Consider the following 21,365-nt stretch of genomic DNA (forward strand, 5'->3'; position numbering starts at 1 on the left):
CATGGTTGTCAATCAAACAAATGGTGGTGTTAGACACAGGTGCCACTCAGTTAGGCCAGTTTTGCCTAATTTGGTAGCGCCTATGTTGGTTGCAATTTGGCAGCACCTAATTGTAGCCACCTGCCTAACTCAACATGCCTATTCTCTACCCGTAACCACGCCTGCTTTTTAACACAGGCATCCTTGGACATCTTAAGGCATGGAAGGGCACCTCCAGTTAGGTGTCACTAGATGTCCTAAGAGCTCATCGCTGAACTGATTGTTTAATTAATGGGTTGTTTTTTGGGGGTTTTTTTGATTGGCTGAAAACCAGTTTGGTCAATTACCACGCCGATTAAGTCAAATAATAAATAAAAGTTAGGCTTAGATCCCAAACTTAGGCTTTACTGTCTAGTGGAGCTTAATGGAGGCGCCATTTATAGAATCTAGCCCTCTGTGACCTGGACTATCAATTCTGATTTCTACATTCTATCTAAAATGGACATTTATGTGTACACTGGTGTATCATTAGCTCTTTGATGAACTCAGTCAACTTTTGTTTTGCTACATGAGTGTATACCCTATAGTAAAAGAAATGATTGCAGGCAGAAGGATAATTGAATTAGCATTTTTACACTTACAAGTAGTAACCCTACTGGAAAAGTTTAAATTCTGCGTATAGTCTGGTGGTTCATTTTTGTTTCTTTTTTTTCCCTCTCAACTGCCATTCTTCCATCTTCCACAACCATCCAAACATCACAAGCATCACAACCAGGGGTGTCCAAACCACGGCCCCAAGAAGTATTTTGTGTGGCCCCGCTCACGCTCGAGGGTGATGCGGTATTTTCTGTCTTGCCGGCGCCCTCCTCCACCTTCCTGCAGCATTCGCTGAAAGCCACGGGCAGCGGATCCTATGTGCCTCTTGAGGCTGACCCAGAAGTGTTCCCTCTGACGTCATGACGTCAGAGGGAACGCTTCCAGATCAGCTGCCCGTGGCTTTCAGTGAACGCTGCAGGAAGATGGAAGAGGGCGCCAGCAAGACAGAAAACACCAAATCACTGAGGCACCCGGCAAGACAGTAAACACCCTCGAGCGTGAGCGGGGCCGCATGCATCTTACAGAGAGAAGCCCATCCAGTGGTTTCTAGTCCCGAAAGGCGGCACGGAGTTCATTCATTCTCCCCACCACCTTCCTTCCCTCCCCTCCTTCTGTATAGCTCATAGATTTGAGGCTGGTTAAATTGCTTTGAATATCAACTAGAATATATATATTTTAGAAGCAAATTAAAAATAATAAACACAAAAAAATTCAGTATGCTTACTAATGCAGGTGCATCCCAATGCAAAGTTTATCACTTTGCTTTAATCCAGATTTCACCCAAATGCTTTTCTGTTTTCATTAACAGCACAGATCCTTTCTATTTAATCAAAACCGATCTTCAGTCCTATGGATTGGTTTGGTTTTATAGTGCACACAGTTTGTAATACAGAAATAGCAATGAACACAAAAGAATGGCCATGCTGCCAGAAATGGTAATCAAATATGCATTAAAGCAATTTCACTGGCGAGCAGCACATTTACTGTATTTCAAATAGACTCTATGCTCATTTTATTACAGATAATACCTTCAAAAATAGTCTCTACTTGAATGGTCCTAAAATCATAGTCCTCAGTCTCAGTGGATTTCATCCATCAGATGACAATAGGCTGAAACGTGTTTCTCTGCCCTTTAGAAACACATGTGAGCTCACACTCAACATGCACTTCCACTAAATTAGGTGGTCATTAAATTGTGGGATTCAGGGATAGTCATGGAGTTCACTTTCATGGTTCAGGCCATCAGTCCAACCCATCTAATTGCAGTGAGGACTTGTTTTTATGCTTATTTCATTGACTCTCACCAAACAAAGAAGAAAAATGTAGCCCCTGGCCTCCTATGGTACCCTGTGACTTGTTATGCACCCAGGAGGCAGGCCACAAGAACATTAGTAGGTAAACAGAGGGTAAATAAGACATTGTCACCCACCACGCCTCTGGTCAGGAACTGAGGTAACCCTATTGGCCTGAACCCGGCCCAGGCACCTGTCTAGGGCCTTCAAATATAATGGCTGCTCCAGTAAAACTACACTAGCACACAAAAAGAGTATACACTTCTCCCTCCATATTCGCTGTGATAGGGGATTGACAGACCCGCGAATACAGAAAAATCGTGAATAACTTTTTCATATGTTATTTGCCGTTTTCTATTAAAAACCATCGTGAATTTGGTGAACCCGTGAACAACATGGTGGGAGACCTGGCCTGTTCCTGAAGGAGAGGCAAAACATGGTGAAGAAAGTGCCGGGAATTGGCGATTTTCTATGTAAATGCTTGGAATCAGCGATTTCTCTATGCAAGCTGATGTAAGTGGGGAGGAGGAGCCAGCAAGCTAAAAACCGCAAATAATTGAAACCGCAATTGCTGAAGCCGCGAATACGGAGGGAGAAGTGTAGCACAAAAACAATAACTTTTATTTTAACAATAACTTTTACTGGGTACTGGTCAGAATGGCTTAGCTGGTAATGTATTTCACCACTATAGTTTGGTTGCTTGAGGCTGCTTGTGGGGCAGGTGGAACCTATGATGTAATTAGACACTGTGATAGCTGCCTTCAGGTAAGTATCTTCCAACAGGAATCAGACCTATCCCTTCTTGGAACAAGGATGAATGAGATCTGGCTCAGGTAAAAGGAGAGACAAAGTTTCACAACTCATGTATGAAACCAAAAATAAATGACATGCCTCTTGTTCTGGCTTTATTCCTTCAAACTCCCGTCTCAACTTATCAGAGCAAAAACAGTTCCCACCTGGCTGCAATGACTGCCCCAGCTCAGCAGTAAGGTAAAAAGTAGTAAGAATAAAACATAAATTTTAAACAAAGAAAAAAAACCTATCTTAATTCTGTAGTCTTTTCTCCTGATTTCCACACTTTTATTTCACAGTCTGTTCAGGAGAGAGAAAAGAAAAACTTCCCAAAACAGTCTCTGGGTTCCTCCTACAGAGCTCCTCTCCTGCTGTTCTAAGCCTTGCATTTTAAACCTGTGATAGCCCCGCCCACTGCACCTGGAGCAGGGAAGAGGATTCATCTCTCCTAACTGTAGAGCCTGGCTTTCTTTATACTGCCTTTCTTGGGGCTGCCTTAAAGTGACAGGCTTCTCTCTGAAAGCAGTACATCTCATGGGTTTAACCTTAAAACCTGCTCTGTAGTGTATTTTCTTGAGTATGGCTGAGTGACCAGTCTCTGTCCTGCTCAGCCTCCATGTCTGTAGAGTAGCCAGCTCCTGACTACTACTGACCTGGTCAGTTCTCTTGGTAAGGGAACACAAGTTCTTAATGCTGCCTCTTCTTGGGACTAAGCCTGCACTGGTGCTGGGTTGGTTACACCCTTTACCAGTATATCCAGGGTTCTGGGACATTGATCACCAGAGTTATATGTGCAGAGATAGGGTTACCGGATTTTCCTTCTGGTAAAAGAGGATGCATGACCCTGCCCTGTTCAGCAACGGGACCGCCCCGTTCCGCACCCAGGTCCATCACATTCTGTCTCCTCCCAACTCAGCCCCACACAAACCTTGTCTCTTCGGGCCAGGGCTGGAATGCAGTCCAGCCCCGGTCCCGATCTCACCAACTTTTCAAAATCTGGACAAAGTGCCAGGTTTTGAAAAGCCGTCCAGACATGTCTGGGAAAATCCAGACGTCTGGTAACCCTATGTAGAGGTAGCCAGCTACTTAGAGAACTTCTCAGCCAGTTTCCACCAAACTATTAATCATTAACTATTACTGATTTTAAGGAAAAATTAACAGCTGGTCTGGAGGGCAGTCCTCAGGTAAGAGGGGAGGGGCCAAGGACTCTGTCTAATTGAGGCTTCCTATAAGCCTGTCGGGCGACCACAGATATATAACCCACTTGTACAGGAATAGAGTGGGATTGTCCAGGAATAGAGTGCTACAATGAAAACCTCTAGGCCACAAAATAGATCTCTCCTGGCCCTTTGTTTTATTTTTTGGATCTCAAGTCCACAGTATCATTCTTTTTTTTTTTTTTTTTTCTCATCACTCAAGACTCATTAACCTATAACACTGCACCCAATTATTCGGAACACCCAGATACGCCCATGCCTCTCCCAAGGCCACACCTCCACTTGAGCTATGCACTATGGGATTTGGACACCGAGGGCCAGATTCTGCATATGTTGTCTAAACAATTGGTGCTGACTAGTGAGGTGCTAAGCACTAGGGCAGGGGTGTCCAACCTGCGGCCCCGTGAAGTATTTTGTGCGGCCCAGGTCAAGGGCGATGCAGTGTTTTCCTCTGCTGCCCCCGAGTGTTTAACGTCTTGACGGCTCCCTCCTCTGTCTTGCATTGGCCGAAAAAAATGTTTCTGGGGCCGCGCAAACACTGCAGCAAGACAGAAGAGGGAGCCGGTATGACGGTAAACACCTGGGGGCAGCAGAGGAAAACACTGCATCGCCCTTGACCGGGGCCGCACAAAATACTTCACGGGGCCGCATGCGGCCCTCAGGCCACAGGTTGGACACCCCTGGTATAGAGTATTTAGCTGCAATAGTAAACCTAGTTTTACATGTGTCTATACGTAGGACAATTGATTTGGTATAAACATGTGTATATAAGGAGGATGATCATTGTGCCAGTAACATAAGATTATGGCATAATCATGCCCGTATTAATGACTCTGTATTGCAACCCCACCACAGAGCTCCGTGTATTTTAGTATAGAGCTAATGTAATATAACACCTCACAGAAGCTCTATGCAACTCTGTATGGTAACATCTCTATAGAAGCTCATGTAATGTAGTGCCTTTGCAGAGGCTCATGTAGACTAGAGAGCTGCACGGGAACGGGGACGACGGGAATCCCGCGGGACCCGCGGGCATCCCGCGGGTTCCCCCTTTGGGTCACGGGGATCCCGTGGGGACGCCCCTAGGGTCGCGGGGATCCCGTGGGGACGCCCCCTAGGGTCGCGGGGATCCCGTGGGGACGCCTCCGAGGGTCGCGGGGTTCCTGCGGGGCTGGATGTACTCAGTCGCGCGGCTCTTCTCTCTACCTTCTCTGCTTGCAGCACAGAGCCGAACGGAAGTCTTCCCGACGTCAGCGCTGACGTCGGAGGGGAGGGAGGGCTTAAAGCTTAAAGCCCTCCCTCCCTCCCTCCGACGTCAGCGCTGACGTCGGGAAGACTTCCGTTCGGCTCTGTGCTGCAAGCAGAGAAGGTAGAGAGAAGAGCCGCGCGACTGAGTCGGGAAGACTTCTGTTTGGCTCTGTGCTGCAGGCAGTGCAGGTAAGGAGGAGAGTAGCCTCGCGGTTCGAGTGGCTACCAAGGGACGGGGCGGTCCGCACCGCCACACCCCGCCCCGGTTGCAGCACAGCCGGCCAGGTCCCCTTACTTTTGTGGCACTTCCCCGACCGACCGACAACAGCCCCGGTCCGACAATCCTCCCTGCCCTGTAGCCGCGAATCTAAATTATCTTCTTACAGCAGCTGTAATAACATAATTTAGATTCGCAGTTAAGGGCAGGGAGGTTTGTCGGATCGGGGCTGTTGTCAGTCGGTCGGGGAAGTGCCACAAAAGTAAGGGGACCTGGCCGGCTGTGCTGCACCCGGGGCGGTAGAGAAGGAGGGGGGGAGAAGGACGCTGAAAGCACTTGAAGACAGAGGAGGGAGAAGGACTGCTGAAAGCACATGGGGGAATACAAAGGGGTGGAGAAGGACGCTGAAAGGCCATGGGAAGGGCGGGGGGGGGGAAGGACTCTGAAAGCACTTGTGGAAGACAGAGGGGGGAGAAGGATGCTGAAAGCACATGGGGAAGACAAAGGGGTGGAGAAGGACGCTGAAAGGACATGGGGAAGATAAAGGGGTGGAGAAGGACGCTGAAAGGCCATGGGAAGGGCGGGGGGGGGGGGAAAGGACTCTGAAAGCACTTGTGGAAGACAGAGGGGGGAGAAGGATGCTGAAAGCACATGGGGAAGACAAAGGGGTGGAGAAGGACGCTGAAAGGACATGGGGAAGACGGGGGGGGTGGAGAAGGACGCTGAAAGGCCATGGGGAAGACAGAGAGGGAGAAGGACGCTGAAAGGACATGGGGAAGCAGAGGGGGGAGAAGGACACTGAAAGCACATGTGGAAGACAGAGGGGGGAGAAGGACACTGACAGGACATGGGGAAGATGGGGGAGAAGGACGCTGAAAGGAAATGGGGAAGAGAAAGTAGGGAGAAGACGCTGGCAGGGAAGAAGACAGATGCCAGACTATGGGGGGAGCGGAGAGAAGAAGATGGGTGCCAGACCAATTTGGAAGGGGGAAGAAAGGGAGAGGCACAGTAACAGAGCAAATGGAAGATGCAGAAGGAAGAGAGACAGTGGATGGAAGGAATTGAATGAGAACATGAGGAAAGCAGAAACCAGGCAACAAAGGTAGGAAAAGAACTATATTTCTTTTTTTTTATTTTGCTTCAGGATAAAGTAGCATATTAGTTGTGTTGATAAAAATTTATAAACATTAGAGGCTCTGGTAGAAACCCATTTGCAAAGTATGTATTCTTCCCAATTAATATTTTCAAATTAATAAAGTCTTTTTGCTTATTTGTAAATGGTTTCTACCAGAGCCTTTAATTCAGTAGCATAATTAAATGAAATAACTATTTCTGAAGTTTATATGGACGGGCGGGGACGGAGGGGATTCCTTGCGGGGACGGGTGGGGACGGAGGGGATTCCTCGCGGGGACGGGTGGGGACGGAGGGATTCCTCACGGGGACGGGTGGGGACAGGTGGGATTCCTCACGGGGACGGGTGGGGACGGGTGGGACTTTGGCGGGGACGGGTGGGGACGGGTGGGATTTCTGTCCCCGCGCAACTCTCTAATGTAGACCACTCTGAATTGACTCCCCAGTCATTAGTAGTGGTATAGAAGCTCACAATAAGTTAGGCATACAATGGCGTCTAAGACAAAAACAAGGGGCCTAACTCCAAAACACTCCCATGTTCTGCTCCTAACCATTCCCACTTTAGGTATGTTCTTTGGGGATTCACTAAGGACACGGATCGGATCGGATACGTGAGGGATCGGATCCAATCCGTGTCCAGGTGGGGGGGCTGATTCATGAGTCGCTCTCATGCAAATGAGATGTGCACGCACATCTCACTGCACCATATATTGAATCCAGAGGTTAGTGCTGATATATTCAACCGCACTATCTGATTAAGTTCCACTGAATATCAGTGGATAACACTACACAGGTGATTTAACCAGGCAAGAACCTCTTCTGCCTGATAAAATTGCCATGACTACTGACCCTGTATTACTTGTGGGTATGGCAATGAGCTACTCTGTACGCAAGCACCATGTGATAATTTAATAAAAGGCCTTTTTTGCATGTAAAACAGCCTTTCACAAAGAAAATTCTATAGCCTGAGCATTAACATTTAAGAACATAATGCGTGTTCATATGTTTAGATTACTTACATGCGTATATGTCAGCACGATGCCTAAGAGCTATTCAGCTTATAGTAGATTTGCAAGGGATGTTCACAGGGGCAATGCATTGGAGGATTTTATGCAATGCACTTACTTATCTGCATAAATCACTTGTTTACTCTTTCCAAAAATACTAGGACAAGGGAGCATGTGATGAGGCTACTAAGTAGTAGATTTAGAACAGACCATAGAAAATATTTCTTCACACACTGTTTAATTAAACTCTGGAATTTATTGCCAGAGAATGTGGTGAAATCAGTTAGCATACCAGGGTTTATAAAAGGACTGGATAATTTCCTAAAAGAGATGGCCAAAGGCCATTAATGAGACGGCATGGTGAAATCCACTGCTTAGTCCTAGGATAAGCAGCATAAAATCTGTTTTCCTACTTGGGATCTAGCTAGGTACTTGGGACCTGGGTTGGCCACTGTTGTAAACAGGATACTGGACTTGATGGACCTTTCGTATATCCCAGCATGGCAATTCTTATGTTCTTATATAACATTGTACGTTACATACCGTATATACTCAAATATAAACCGGGATTTTGAGGCTAAAAAATTATCCCAAAAATAGGGGTCCCCGTTTATATTTGAGCCAACAATACACCCCCTTCCAAAATTATTGCAGGCCGCTACCGCCAGGCTCTGCACCCTGCCCCCCTCCCCTGCCCTAGCTCATATCTCTACTGCTGATCCCCGGTGGAGGTGCAACAGGCAGGAGCGAACATTCCGAGTTCCTGCCCCGATGCTAACCAGCTGCCGCGAATTTCTTCGGCCGCTGAGCAGGCGCATGATTTGGCGGTGCTGAGCGGCTTCCCGCGAAATCTCACAAGACTTCGCGGGAGCCAATAAGGAAGCCACTCAGCACTGAGCAGCAGTGCCAAATCGCACGCCTGTTCATGCTGCCCAGCGGTTAAATAAACGCGCAGCAGCCAGTTAGCACCGAGGCAGGAACTCTGAAAGTTCACTCATGCCCGCAGCACCTCCACCAGGGATTGACAGTAGAGGTATGAGGCTTGGACAGGGAGGGGGGAAGAGTGCAGAGTCTGATGGGGGAGAGAAGGAAGGGTACTGGGTGCAAAGTCGACTCTGACAGGGGAGGGATGGAGAGAAGGAAGGAAGGGGGCTGGGTGCAATGTCTGACAGGGGAGGGAAGGGTGCTGGGTGCAGAGCCTGACAGGGCAGGGCACTTGAATATTAAGCCATCTGACATATTCTAGTCAACCATTTTTCCTCCTTTTTTAGGGGAAAGTGGGTCTCGACTTATATTTGAGTATATACGGTAGATGCCTGCCACTCTTAAGCCCTCATGTAGTACAGAAAAGGAGTAAATGAAAAACTCTACTTATAAACAACAATGATGAGGATGTGCAGTTCTCTAAAAAAAAAGAAAGGACATTTTTATAAGAAATCTTCTTTCACAGCTATTATTCTTCAAAAAGTCAGAGAGAGGGACATCAGAATAGCTTATCACTTGTTCCCTTTCTGTGTTACGTGTGTACTTCGGGCGAATGTTACTATTAAGTATATTTTTGTCTTGATACTTAAGCACTCACACACCAACTTACACATAAATGTTAGGCATGCTAAAATCTTGTTACGCTAGGAGTCTATAAAAGAAAGTATGTACCTATGCTCCTTTATAAAATGGGTTCCTACAATGGAACATCTGGATACATAAATCTAGGATTCCTGTTATAGAATTGCTCCCTTAGGGCAAGATTCACCGAGTGGTGCCAAAAAATAGGCACCGGGAAAAATCAGAACTCAGCACTAATCTACATAGAGCGCTTCGGAATAAGCAACCTTTATAAAATAGCACCTAGCTGGGATTCAGGCATCCAACTGCGGAAACGAAGACTTACACCAAATTTTGGCACGCAAGGTGGACTTGGATTCCTGGAATTCTGTAACAATGCCCCCAAGTTTTGGGACTACTCCTGACCCACCCATGCTCCTCCCATGTTCATGTCTCCTTTTGGGTTGCACAGGTGAAAATTTGGGGTCAGATCTTTATAGAATCATGCCCACAAAGACCCACATGCAAATTCAAATTAGGGCCAATTAACATCAATAATTGCTTGTTAACATCCAATTACTGATTGTTACTAGCTCAATATCTAATTTATTTGTGTGCGGATCTCAGGATCACACCCAAATTTGGGCACCATTTATAGAATCCGGGGGTTACTGTACAAAAATGCACTATTATGTCATAGTAAACTTAGGTACCTAAATCTAGGTCATTATATTTTATGGCCTAAATTTTAAATTCTAAAGTTAGAATAAAAATTTCAGCTGAAAACTTGAAGCCTAAAGATTTGTCTTCAGGAATCAATTGCCCAAATCTGAACTTTTGAATTTGCCACCCTGAACAGTGGACGTTATATCTAAACACTTATGGGAAAATTCTATAAGAGGTATCTAAAGATAGGCACCTAAATAAATAGGTGTCTAACTTAGGTGCCCTTTTATCAAGCCGCATAAGGGATTTTTTTAATCACAAAGTTCGCTCCTGCCCGCTGCACCTGCACCTGCTTTGACACACAGCTCCTGATTGGTGAGGCCCGACTTTAGTACAGGAAGAGGTAGTTGGAGCATACCGTGAGTGATTTCCTTCACTCGCCGGCGCTTTGGCTATCCTCTCCTGCCTCTCCAGATGCCTTCTCCTGCCCGGTCATTCGCGGTTGGAAAATATCATAAATGACCGGGACTGTGAATCATGGGCCGTGAATTTGCAGGGGAGCACTGTATATTATTAAAAGAAAATGAAAAAGACATAACAAGGGAGACAATAAGCAAAAGCATAAGACATATGCAGACCCCAGCAGAATAGGACTCGCATAACAAAATTGTTTCTTTTCCCTCTGATCCTCCCTCCCACCCCCACTCCAATAAGAAAAGAACTCCACTCTCCACTCAGGATAAGAACATAAGAATTGCTGCTGCTGGGTCAGACTAGTGGTCCATCGCACCCAACAGTCCGCTCACACGGAAGCCCCCAGGTCAAAGACCAGTGCCCTAATCGAGACCAGCCTTACCTGCGTATATTCTGGTTCAGCAGAAACTTGTCTAGCCTTGTCTTGAATCCCTGGAGGGTGTTTTCCCCTATGACAGACTCCAGAAGAGCATTCCAGTTCTCCACCACTCTCTGGGTGAAGAAGAATTTCCTTATATTTGTACGGAATATATCCCCTTTTAACTTTAGAGTGCCCTCTTGTTCTCCCCACCTTGGAGAGGGTGAACAACCTGTCTTTATCTACTAAGTCTATTCCCTTCATTATCTTGAATGTTTCAATCATGTCTGCTCTCAATCTCCTCTTTTCAAGGGAGAAGAGGCCCAGTTTCTCTAATCTCTCATTGTACGGCAACTCCTCCAGCCCCTTAATCATTTTAGTCACTCTTCTCTGGACCCTTTCGAGTAGTACTGTGTCTTTCTTCATGTATGGTGACCAGTGCTGGACGCAGTATTCCAGGTGAGGGCGTACCATGGCCTGGTACAGTGGCACGATAACCTTCTCCGATCTGTTCATGATCCCCTTCTTAATCATTCCTAGCATTCTGTTTGCCCTTTTCGCCGCCGCCACGCATTGTGCAGACAGCTTCACTGACTTGTCGACCAGCACTCCCAAGTCTCTTTCCTGGGGGGAACATAAGAATAGCCTCACTGGGTCAGCCCAATGGTCCATCAAGCCCAGTAGCCCGTTCCCACTGTAGCCACACCAGGCCAAAACCCAAGGTATAGCAATATTCCATGCTACCGTTCCAAACTCTTTTCCTCTTGCCTTTTATTTTCTCATTATTTTCGATTATTGTATTTCCTTTCTAACAATGTATTAGTCTACAGTAAATAAGAAACTCCAACAGGTTTAGGTGAATTAATCTTTATAATAAAGATGTTTATATGCTCTCTGGCATAAATGCTCAGGTTGCAAATTTCTTTCAATGGAAAAGAAGCTCTGGAATCCGGGCGCATAGGATGAAAGTGAAAGGAATAACCTGAGGAAATACTTGATCATGCAATGGGTGGTGAATTTCTAGACCGACTTCCCAATGGAGATGGTGGAGACAAACACTGTTTCCGAAATCTTGGGACAAGTACATAAGATCTCTAATGGAGAGGAAGAGATAGCAAATGGCATAGATAGGCCATGTGATCTTTATCAGCCTTCATTTTTCTATTTCTTCATATTTCCATCAGTCAAAGTATGGTTGATAGAATTTAATATTGACACTGCAGATTTACCCGGTTCTTTAGGGGCAAAGTTATCAATGTGGGCTACTTTTAAGATATATTATTTTTACCACTAACTTGTGCTTTTTAACACAGCTGCCATCTTGTATGAAACGAGACCTAGTTACTAATAACTGCAGTTAACAGTAAAATAACTCATCTTAACGATATCCTACATTCATAATTCCCCCCCCCCCATCCCCATATATCATACATTTTTGCATGAATAAAAGGGGGCATTGTTGTCACATGCCGACACCGAAATGCAGTACAACAAAAATGCCATTCCATTTTTCACAATACCTTCCAAAATCATTTCAATTAAAGGGCATTAAAAAATAAGCCCAGCGGGAAAGAATGATTTGTTCACAAGTCACTTAGGGTCAGATTCTCTTAAACACACCTAATGTTAGGCACCTTTTAGGCAGCTAACTTATGCTGGGTTTTACTAAGCCACAGTAGAGGTTTCTACCAAGGCCCGGAATGCTAAATGCTCCAACAATGCTCTGATGATCATAGAATTCCCATGAGCACTGGAGCATTTAACGCAGATTAGTAAAAAGGAGCCCTTAATTGGTAAAATCTCCTTAATAGCTTCAATAATTTAAAACCCTAGCCTATATTTTCAGCACCTACTGTTAAGTTTTTACATAGGCACTGCTAGACACAATTCTATAAATGGCGCCCAAGTGTGATTGACATGTGACTGGCACCATTTTTCTAGGTGCCAGATGATTTAGTCACCGTTTACAGAATCTGGGCCTTAGTGCTTTTTGTGCCATGTTGCCTAGAGTTTCACATACTGTATGTATATCTAAGAGGACAAACTTCATGAGCTTTGATAAGGGGAGCAACTTTAGACCACCACAAAATCCATACATGCAACAACCACCCGCAGTGTCCTGAATGATTAACTTACATCATTTCAATATATAGGCTCTTCTAAATAGTTTGCAAACACTGATTATCTTCTAAAAGTCGAGGAACTTACTTGATCACAAACAAGCATTCAACATTCATTAGCAGCATTGAGACTCAATCATGAATCACCTCAGATCAATAAACTATTCTTCTAGAGGCCTTATTTAAACAAGAAAAAATGACAGAATTTCTAGAGAAAACAGCCCTACCAGAAATCAGACAACAGGGATTTCTTGTTTACCATTTTATAAAAGACTAGTCTTTAAGCCCGTTACATTAACGGGTGCTAGAATAGATGTGTGCGTTTCTTTCTTTCTGTCTCTCTCTCCTTGGCCGCTTTCTGTCTTTCTTTCTTTCTGTCTCTCTCTTTCCTCAGCTGTCCACCACCACCCCTTTCCTGCTCCCTCTGTCCATCAGTAGCCCTTCTCCCTCCCTTTTAACTCCCCCGTGTCCAGCAGCATCCCTTCCCTGCTCCTCCTGTCCAGCAGCAGCCCTTCTCCCTTTGTTTTACCTCCCACGTATCCAGCAGCACCCCTTCACTGCTCCCCCTGTCCAGCAGCAGCACTTCTCCCTTCATTTTACCTCCCCTTGTCCAGCAGCACCTCTTCCCTGCTCCCCCTGTCCAGTAGTAGGCCTTCTCCTTTCCTTTTACCTCCCACCCTGTCCAGCAGCACCCCTTCCCTGCTCCCCCTGTCCAGCAGCAGCCCTTCTCCCTTCGTTTTACCTCCCCTTGTCCAGCAGCACCTCTTCCCTGCTCCCCACTATCAGCAGTAGGCCTTCTCCCTTCCTTTTACCTCCCCCATCCAGCAGCACCCCTTCCCTGCTCCCCCTGTCCAACAGCAGCCCTTCTCCCTTCGTTTTACCTCCCCTTGTCCAGCAGCACCTCTTCCCTGCTCCCCCTGTCCATCAGTAGGCCTTCTCCCTTCCTTTTACCTCCCCCCTATCCAGCAACACCTCTTCCCTGCTCCCCCTGCCAGTAGTAGCCCTTCTCCCTTCCTTTTACCTACCCCCCTGTCCAGAAGCACCCATTCCCTGCTCCCCCTGTCCAGCAGCAGCCCTTCTCCCTTCATTTTACCTCCCCCCTGTCCAGCAACACCTCTTCCCTGCTCCCCCTGTGCAGTAGTACCCCTTCTCATTTCCCTGCTCCCCCTGTCCAGTATCCGGTAGCCCGGGCAGCCTCGGGGCTTTGCTAGGCAAGCCTACCTCACATTATCGAAGTGGGCCGGCCTAGCAAATGTCCCGCGGCTGCTGCATTTGCTGGTCCGGGGGTGAGAAGAGGCATCCCGGCAGCGCAGGAATGAAACCGCCAATGCCGCTGAAATCACTGCACGTGCTACAAGCCAGCGCAAGCGCTGCAAATAGAATACCGCCACCGAAGCACACAGCACGGTGGCAGGGATCACGGCATGGTAAGTGCGCATGAGCGCTTAGGGTTTTATTATAGAGGATAAACTGGAGACTTTCTTGGGCATGTTATCTTTCAAAGGAACAGCTGAAGAAATGAGTGTATGAAATGCTAAAAAAAATTGATTGTTTCACTCTTGCCTCTCATATATGTAACCATATTTGCCTAGTCACCGTTGCCAAATATCTTTTTAGAGGTGTATTGCTGCATCATCTTTATCTTTTTCCTTTATCACTGACCATTTTTGATGTTTGGTTTTGAGGTCCTAATAGCTATACCAATAACACTATCCAACACAATTGGAAGCTTAGCAAATTGTCAATTTTATTAACACTGCAGTCTTTTGCTTTTTTTCAATTGTTTGATATTTGTACCACACCAAAGAGCTCAAGATGTACAATATAGCATAGCCAAACTCAATCATAAACTCTCTATATAAAAAACACCCTTATTGCCTTATCTCCATTGTGATAAAACCATTTATTTCTTTTTTTTTTAATTTTATTTTGTAGTCTTTCTGTGAATATATTACATTGTAAACTGTTTTGATATATTCTGAATTAAAAGACAGCATAACAAATTTTATATAATAAGCAAATAAATAAATAAACAAACAAAATTCAAAATTACTCCCCTACAAACAAAGCAAAATCCTCAAGAGTAATCTGCCCCATTCTGTCTATCACACTGGACTTCCATTCTCCTTTGTCACCCCCCCTCCCCCCAAAAGAAACCAGGCTTCTACTTTATCCAGGACAGAAGAGTAACATCTTCCTAACAGAAATTCAATTCACCATTTCTTTTTATAACTTTATATTTATTGAGGATTTTTACAGTTGTACTATAAGAAAACAAAAACATTTCACCATCAACTCACCATTTCTTAAAAGCATCTGTGTGTGTGCCCCTGTATACTTAACATTTCCATTTCTAAACTGAAATGATTAATATATCTTTCCATCCTTTACATGCAGATAAAAAACAAGTGTTAATTTCAGTTAGTTAAGAGCAGAAGTTCTCTTTGCATATCATTGGATGGAGAAGAGCCATAGTGGCTGTATAATCTTAACTAACCTCTCTGGATCTTTGGAAAACAAAATGTCATGGTTAAAACCAAATGGGCTTAGTCCTTCCTACACATCACCAAGGACACCTAAGGGCACTTCTACATTTGCCTAGTAAAGAATAATGTATATGTACTGACTATGAAGCCAAGAATAGCATCCAAAATATTCAAACAGTTTCATTTTTCCCTTTAGCTGTCCATTTTCTAAACTGGGTACAGCATCCCTCACTAAAGCATAACCTTGAAGCAGGGACCAATGAATCCCAGGCTGGAGAATGGGAAGTAAAAACACTCGTAAACAGATAAATCAGTCATTCAGACTAAAGCCCATTATATCACTTTCATAACCTTCAAGGCCCTTTAAAAAAAAAAAAAAAAAAATCAGCAATCAACAATTTGAAGCTCTAATGATCCTGGAGACACCACAGTGGTTCCTGTTCCACTGAGGTTGCTGAAATGTGGTGGGTGGTGGGTGGTGGGTGGCGGCATGCAAACAGAAAAATTAGCAGAAGAAAGGATTCAAATAACAGAAATGACTACCCTTTAATTGCCATCTGTGGGTATTACAAGATAAATAAAAACTTCCACACAGAATTTATGGAGCCTACTTTCTGGAATGTATGCAGATGCAAAACCCATGGCCCCAAAACAAACACCTCTGTCAGAATCCTCATGGACCTCAACTCATTTGGTTATTGAGAGTAAAACACACAGAAGCATGATGAACTTGCAAGCCTTTAAAACATCATAAAGAAGGCTACAATTTAACACTTAATAAACTATGGTTATTAATTTTTGCAAAGGCAAATTCTTTCTTAGGGTAAGACAAAAAAACTCAATAACTCAGTACAGAATGTTGCATAGCCAGAGTGTTCTGAGCAGAGCATATCAAAAATAAAACGCTTGCTTTACCACATGCTAAGCAGCATTTGCAAGTCATGCTCATTCTTGGAAAAAAAAAATAAAAAGTTGCTACTTTTTCCTCCTTAGGGAGTGACACTGAATATGCGCACCCAGTGACAACTCACTCCAAGCTATCCCTCACTATACGGAGTGGCTCTGTAATCTGATCAACCCGTCTCCTTCCCCTTGTCCTAAAATCATTCTGTAATGCGAGTCCTCACGTCACTACCAACTAAAAAGAATGTTAAAAACCAGGGCGTGGTCTTTTATTTCGGCCAATATATCAGAGATTACAGCACATTTTTTTAAGGGGGGACACAAACGTTTCCTCCTGTTTCTGGGAAAAAAAATAAAAATTCCACTGATTTAAATGCATTTCTTTTCTTGGTGTATTCCACTTCCTCAGAGCACATTATGCTCAAAGCGCATTACAATAGACATAAAATTACAACAGTTAAGGAAGACCCGAGTAACAGAAGCAATATGATCTGGAATATTAGAAACAGCTGTTCACACCACTATCTTAACTGCAGCAGTTCATATTAAATCACTTTGGTTCACGTGTTGACAGCAATATTAACAGCAGCATCCTTTCCACTGTGAAAGAATTCTTACTAAAGGGTTAATATATTTCTGAAGACTACCCAAAACATTACATTCACCAGTTTCATCTCAACCTTTTATCTTCAACAGTAGGAAAATCCAAAGCAATAGGGCCACGTTTGGAATTGAAAACAGCATCGGATACCGAAATGCTATGTTTTATTCAAGCAACAGTCTCATCGGTCTTACCTTACACTTCGCTCCGTCCTCTGCAGTGTTCGCTTCTAAAATGTCCGAGAGAGACGACAAGAGCGCGTCCCCCCGCTTCTGCTGCCAGGACGGATCATCTGCTTCCAAATCCTTCAAGCACTCCGCTCCTTGGCAGTGGGAACCAACGCGTCAAGTTCGTGCACCAAAACTCAGCGCAGGGTTCATCTATTTCCAGGACATTATATTCTCATTGGTTCTTGCTGCCGCTCGCTCGCGCTGGACGAAAATGATCACGGAAGACCAAGTTTGCTTAAAATCTTTGCCCGAGGCAGAAAACGCTCCATCTAGACGAGTGCCAGATCTATTTTGAACTGTCCTCTCTCCTGCGGTTATTAATTCTTGAAAGCTGCAACACAGACCTGATTTTTTTTAAGGGGTGGGGAAAGGTATTCACGCTGGACCACTCACTTCCCTTTTCCGTGTAGCAGTGCAACGCCCATTCTCGACCCCCTGCCAGGACCCAACAGGTGAAGTCGGGGAAGGGGTAAAACACGGACCTCGCGGATCTTAACTGCACGCCCTTAAAAATCTGAGGTCCGTGCCACTCTTAGTCGCAGCATAGGTTAGGGCAGTGGTCTCAAACTCGTGGCCCAGGGGCCACATGCGGCCCGCCAGGTACTATTTTGAGGCCCTTGGTATGTTTATCATAATCACAAAAGTAAACTAAAACAGTGTCTTGATATGTCTCTTTAGCTATAAATTACAATATTATTAAAACTTAGCCAAAAGGAAAGATTTATAAACTATAAAGAGTTTTACCTCATGCAAAATTGTCATTTCTTTAATAAGACGTTAATTTTTTTTTTTTCTGAGGCCCTCCAAGTACCTACAAATCCAAAATGTGGCCCTGCAAAGGGTTTGAGTTTGAGACCACTGGGTTAGGGCTTCTGGCAGACCTCATTGACAAGTTAGCTGCGAAGCCTGAAGCGACTACATATTACAAAGCGTAACAGACGAGTTTCCGTTTGTGCCCAGAGGTAACAGTATTGAGCTTTACCTGGCCAGTTGTGTGATCCCTAACACTGACTTTTACATTCGGGGGCACCTTAAAGCCAGCATGTGAAACTCCAAAGAACAGCTGACAGCTTCACCTTTCTACTGTCTTTAAAATAAAATAAAAAAGAAGAAGGAAAATGCATTTGTTCTGTGTCTGCTCAGGACTCACCTTTCACCAACATTCCAAGCTGAAGGAGCAGGCTCAAAATGCACTGGCTGTCCTCTTAGGGGAACAGGATGCATTTATGTGAAACATGAGGAGAATGCCTAATGCTGCAACGCACTCTGCATCCCCAATGAGCCTTCGACGGAAGGGGTCCCTCCGGCCGAATCTCTTCTCTTCTACGACGGTTTCCAGCGCTCTTGGCAGCTGGTTTGCCTGAAAAGACGGTGGGGGGGCCTGCTTAGAATGAAACAATGTGGCTAAACCGGCGAAAAGCACATCGGCTTGGAATAACTTGCTGTTCTCTCCCATTAATTACGGCTTTGTGCAGTGCGGAACACAGTCTGAGACCAGAAGACAGTGAAATAGGCTAGTGTATATAACTCTAATTTCGCATTTTCTATTGTACCATCAATACTGAAAACCCCTGAGGAAACACTGGAACAGTAACATTTACCTGTAGTTTTGATGCTTTACATTGGAAGGGGGGAGGGGAAGGCAGTCGTATTAGCAAAGGGTGAGGAGGGCATGAATTTAGCATTGCCACCTGGAAAATTTGGGAGGGAAGGCACAGCCCCCGTGGCCACCCCAAACTATGCCTTTACCTAATTTCTTATGCTTTGAAGTACAAAATGTTGGGGGTTTTCATGTTTTTAGGATGAGAAAATAAAAAAATAAAACCATACCATTCCTCAAGTTCCTAGATGGTGGTTTGCATGATGAATATTATACCAAATATTACTGAAAATGTTTTACCCCTAGCAAAAAGGCTATTGCCGATTACTTCCTAGAGCAGCGTTTCCCATAGTATATTAATGTGCCTTCATACTTGATCAGGTCTGCTGTCTGATATTTAGAAATGATCTCAGCACCTGGTAGTACACTTTTGACCTGCAGCCTGAGCCCTGACAGCAAATAGGGCACAGAGTTGAACTCTGTTTTGTGCAACCCACACAAACACCACCACCTCTTCCCCCCTTTGATTCTCGTCTCTTAAGTCCTTCCAGTCTCTATCTTATTGTCAGGCTGGGTAAGATTGGAAGACAGCATCACTTTCCACATGCAACTCATTCTAAATGTTCAGAGCAGCTTGCTGGGTCCATAAGAACATAAGAATAGCCTTTCTGAGTCGGACCAATGGTCCATCTAGCCCAGTATCCCCTCTTCATGGAAGCCAATCCAAGTAACAAGTACCTGGTAAAAACCCAAATAGTAGCAGCATTCCATGCCACCGATCCAAGGCAACCAGTGGCTTTTCCCACGTCAGTCTCAATAGCAGGCTATGGACTTTTCCTCCAGGAACTTGTCCAAACATTTTTGTAAAACCAGCTACATTAACTGCTCTTACCACATCCTCTGGCAACGCATTCCAGAGCTTAATTATTCTCTGAAAAAAATATTTCCTCCTATTGATTTTAAAAAGTATTGTTCCGTAACTTCAATCAAGTGTCCTCTAGTTTTTGTAAATCTTGATGCAGTAGAAAATTGATCCACATGTACCCCTTCTATGCCCTTCAGGATTTTGTAGACTTCAATCCTATCTCCCCTCAGCCGTCTCTTTTCCAAGCCGAAGAGCCCTAACCTCTTTAGTCTTTCCACATACCAGAGGAGTTCCATCCCCTTTATCATCTTCGTCGCTATTCTTTGAACCTTTTCTAGTGCCGCTATATCTTTATTGAGATAAGGAGACCAGAACTGAATGCAATACTCAAGGTGAGGTTGCACCACTGAGCAATGCAGAGGCATTATAACATTCTTAGACTTGTTTACCATACCTTTTCTAAAAATTCCTATCATCTTGTTTGCTTTCTTGGCCGCTGCCACACATTGGGTGGAAGACTTCAGCGTATTGTCCACATTGTCTTGAGCGCTGACCCCCAAGGTGGACCCTAGCAACTGGTAACCATGATTTGGATTATTCTTCCCAATGTGCATCACTTTGCATTTATTCACATTAAATTTGATCTGCCATTTGGACCCCCCAGTCTTCCCATTTCCTAAGGTCTTCCTACAGTTTTTCAGTCTGCATCCATATCTGGATTTTTACTGGCATTATCTATTTACTTATTTTACTTGGATTTAGTTCTCACTTTTTTTTTTTTTTCAGCAGTAGCTCAAGGTGAGCTACAGTATGTTGAGGTACTATAGATGTTTCCCTGTCCTTGGAGGGCTCACACTCTAAGGATCCCTTTCACTAACGCTTAGCATGATACATGCTAAATATTAAGGAGCCTATTTTATACCTATGAACTTTTTAGCATTTAGCACACACTAAGCTTTAGTAAACATGATGTTCCCAAGCATCATGTTTGGGAAGATCAAAGGAACCCACCTGCAGTCAGATGGCTGGACAAGTTGAAAACAACCATGGGGATGATGCTGGAGGACCTTTCCAGACTAGTACAGAACCGAGTTCTTTATAGATCTGCAATTCAAGTCACTAGGCCTTGAAGGCCCCTAACAATAACAACAATAAGCTTTAGTAAAAGGATCTCTAACTTAGTACCTGAGGTAATGGGGCTTAAGTGACTTGACCACAATCACAAGGAGCAAGCAGTAGGATTTGAACCAGGCTTCCTTGATTGCCTGCCTGGTTCTCTAACCACTAGGCTAATCCTCTACTCAATAATGCTTCTAAAAACCAGTTGAGTCCACCAGGGTGTTCTGGGGCAGAGCTGAGCAGAGTTTCCACTTATTTAGCAGCAATTTGTACTTCACTAATCGGATAACTGCCTGGAAAAAGCTGGAACAGCAAAAAGGCTTTATATAATGTATATACTGATCTCAAAGACTGCTGGCTCTCAGATGGTAATTCTATATGGGACCATCTAGATCAGTTCAAGTTATGTCCTTGAGGGCTACAGTCAGACCAGTTTTTCAGGATATTCCTAATGAATATGTATGAGAAAGATATACATGCTACCCACATCCACTGTATGCAGATCTCTCTCTTATGCAGATTCATTAGGGATATCCTAAAAACTTGGTCTGCCTGCAGCTCTCAATGACTGAACTTGGACAAGCCTGATCTAGATTTAGGCATTAGGAAAGTGCTTATTTGAAGCCTAACTTTTCTTATAGAATACTAACTTAAGTGGTCAAAAACTCGCTTATATTTAAGGTACAGACACAGTCCTGCCAGTGGGGGGTGCTGTTACACTATCACATTTTCAATAGTGAGGGACAAGCAAGTTCTGCAGGACTCCAGGGAACCTCGTATCCCTAGTGATTGAAAACTTACAGCAGTCATACAGCTAGTGCTAAAGATCACACTTAGATTGCAAAGGAATGTCCTCTTAATATTCAGTCAACAGTGGACAGCGCTGTTGATGTCTGCTGTTAAACCCAGTTATTCAA

General features: G+C 44.5%; 1 protein-coding gene across 5 annotated transcripts in view; it reads right to left on the bottom strand.

The window, feature by feature from the left end:
• FRMPD4 (FERM and PDZ domain containing 4) overlaps window positions 1-21,365 on the bottom strand; it is a 726,784-nt gene that overhangs the window by 519,371 nt on the left and 186,048 nt on the right. For 2 of the 5 annotated variants that reach the window (XM_033948886.1, XM_033948891.1), the window contains exon 1: window positions 18,015-18,103. The exons of 2 other annotated variants lie outside the window; for them this stretch is intronic. In XM_033948886.1, the coding sequence (XP_033804777.1) occupies window positions 18,015-18,088 (74 nt within the window). In that variant the 5' untranslated portion in view covers window positions 18,089-18,103. Of the gene's footprint in view, window positions 1-16,828; window positions 17,287-18,014; window positions 18,104-21,365 lie in introns of those variants that run through there. One more of the 5 variants, XM_033948889.1, reaches the window with a different exon arrangement.

This window comes from Geotrypetes seraphini, chromosome 6 (assembly GCF_902459505.1).
Source record: "Geotrypetes seraphini chromosome 6, aGeoSer1.1, whole genome shotgun sequence".
Taxonomy (NCBI): Eukaryota; Metazoa; Chordata; class Amphibia; order Gymnophiona; family Dermophiidae; genus Geotrypetes; species Geotrypetes seraphini.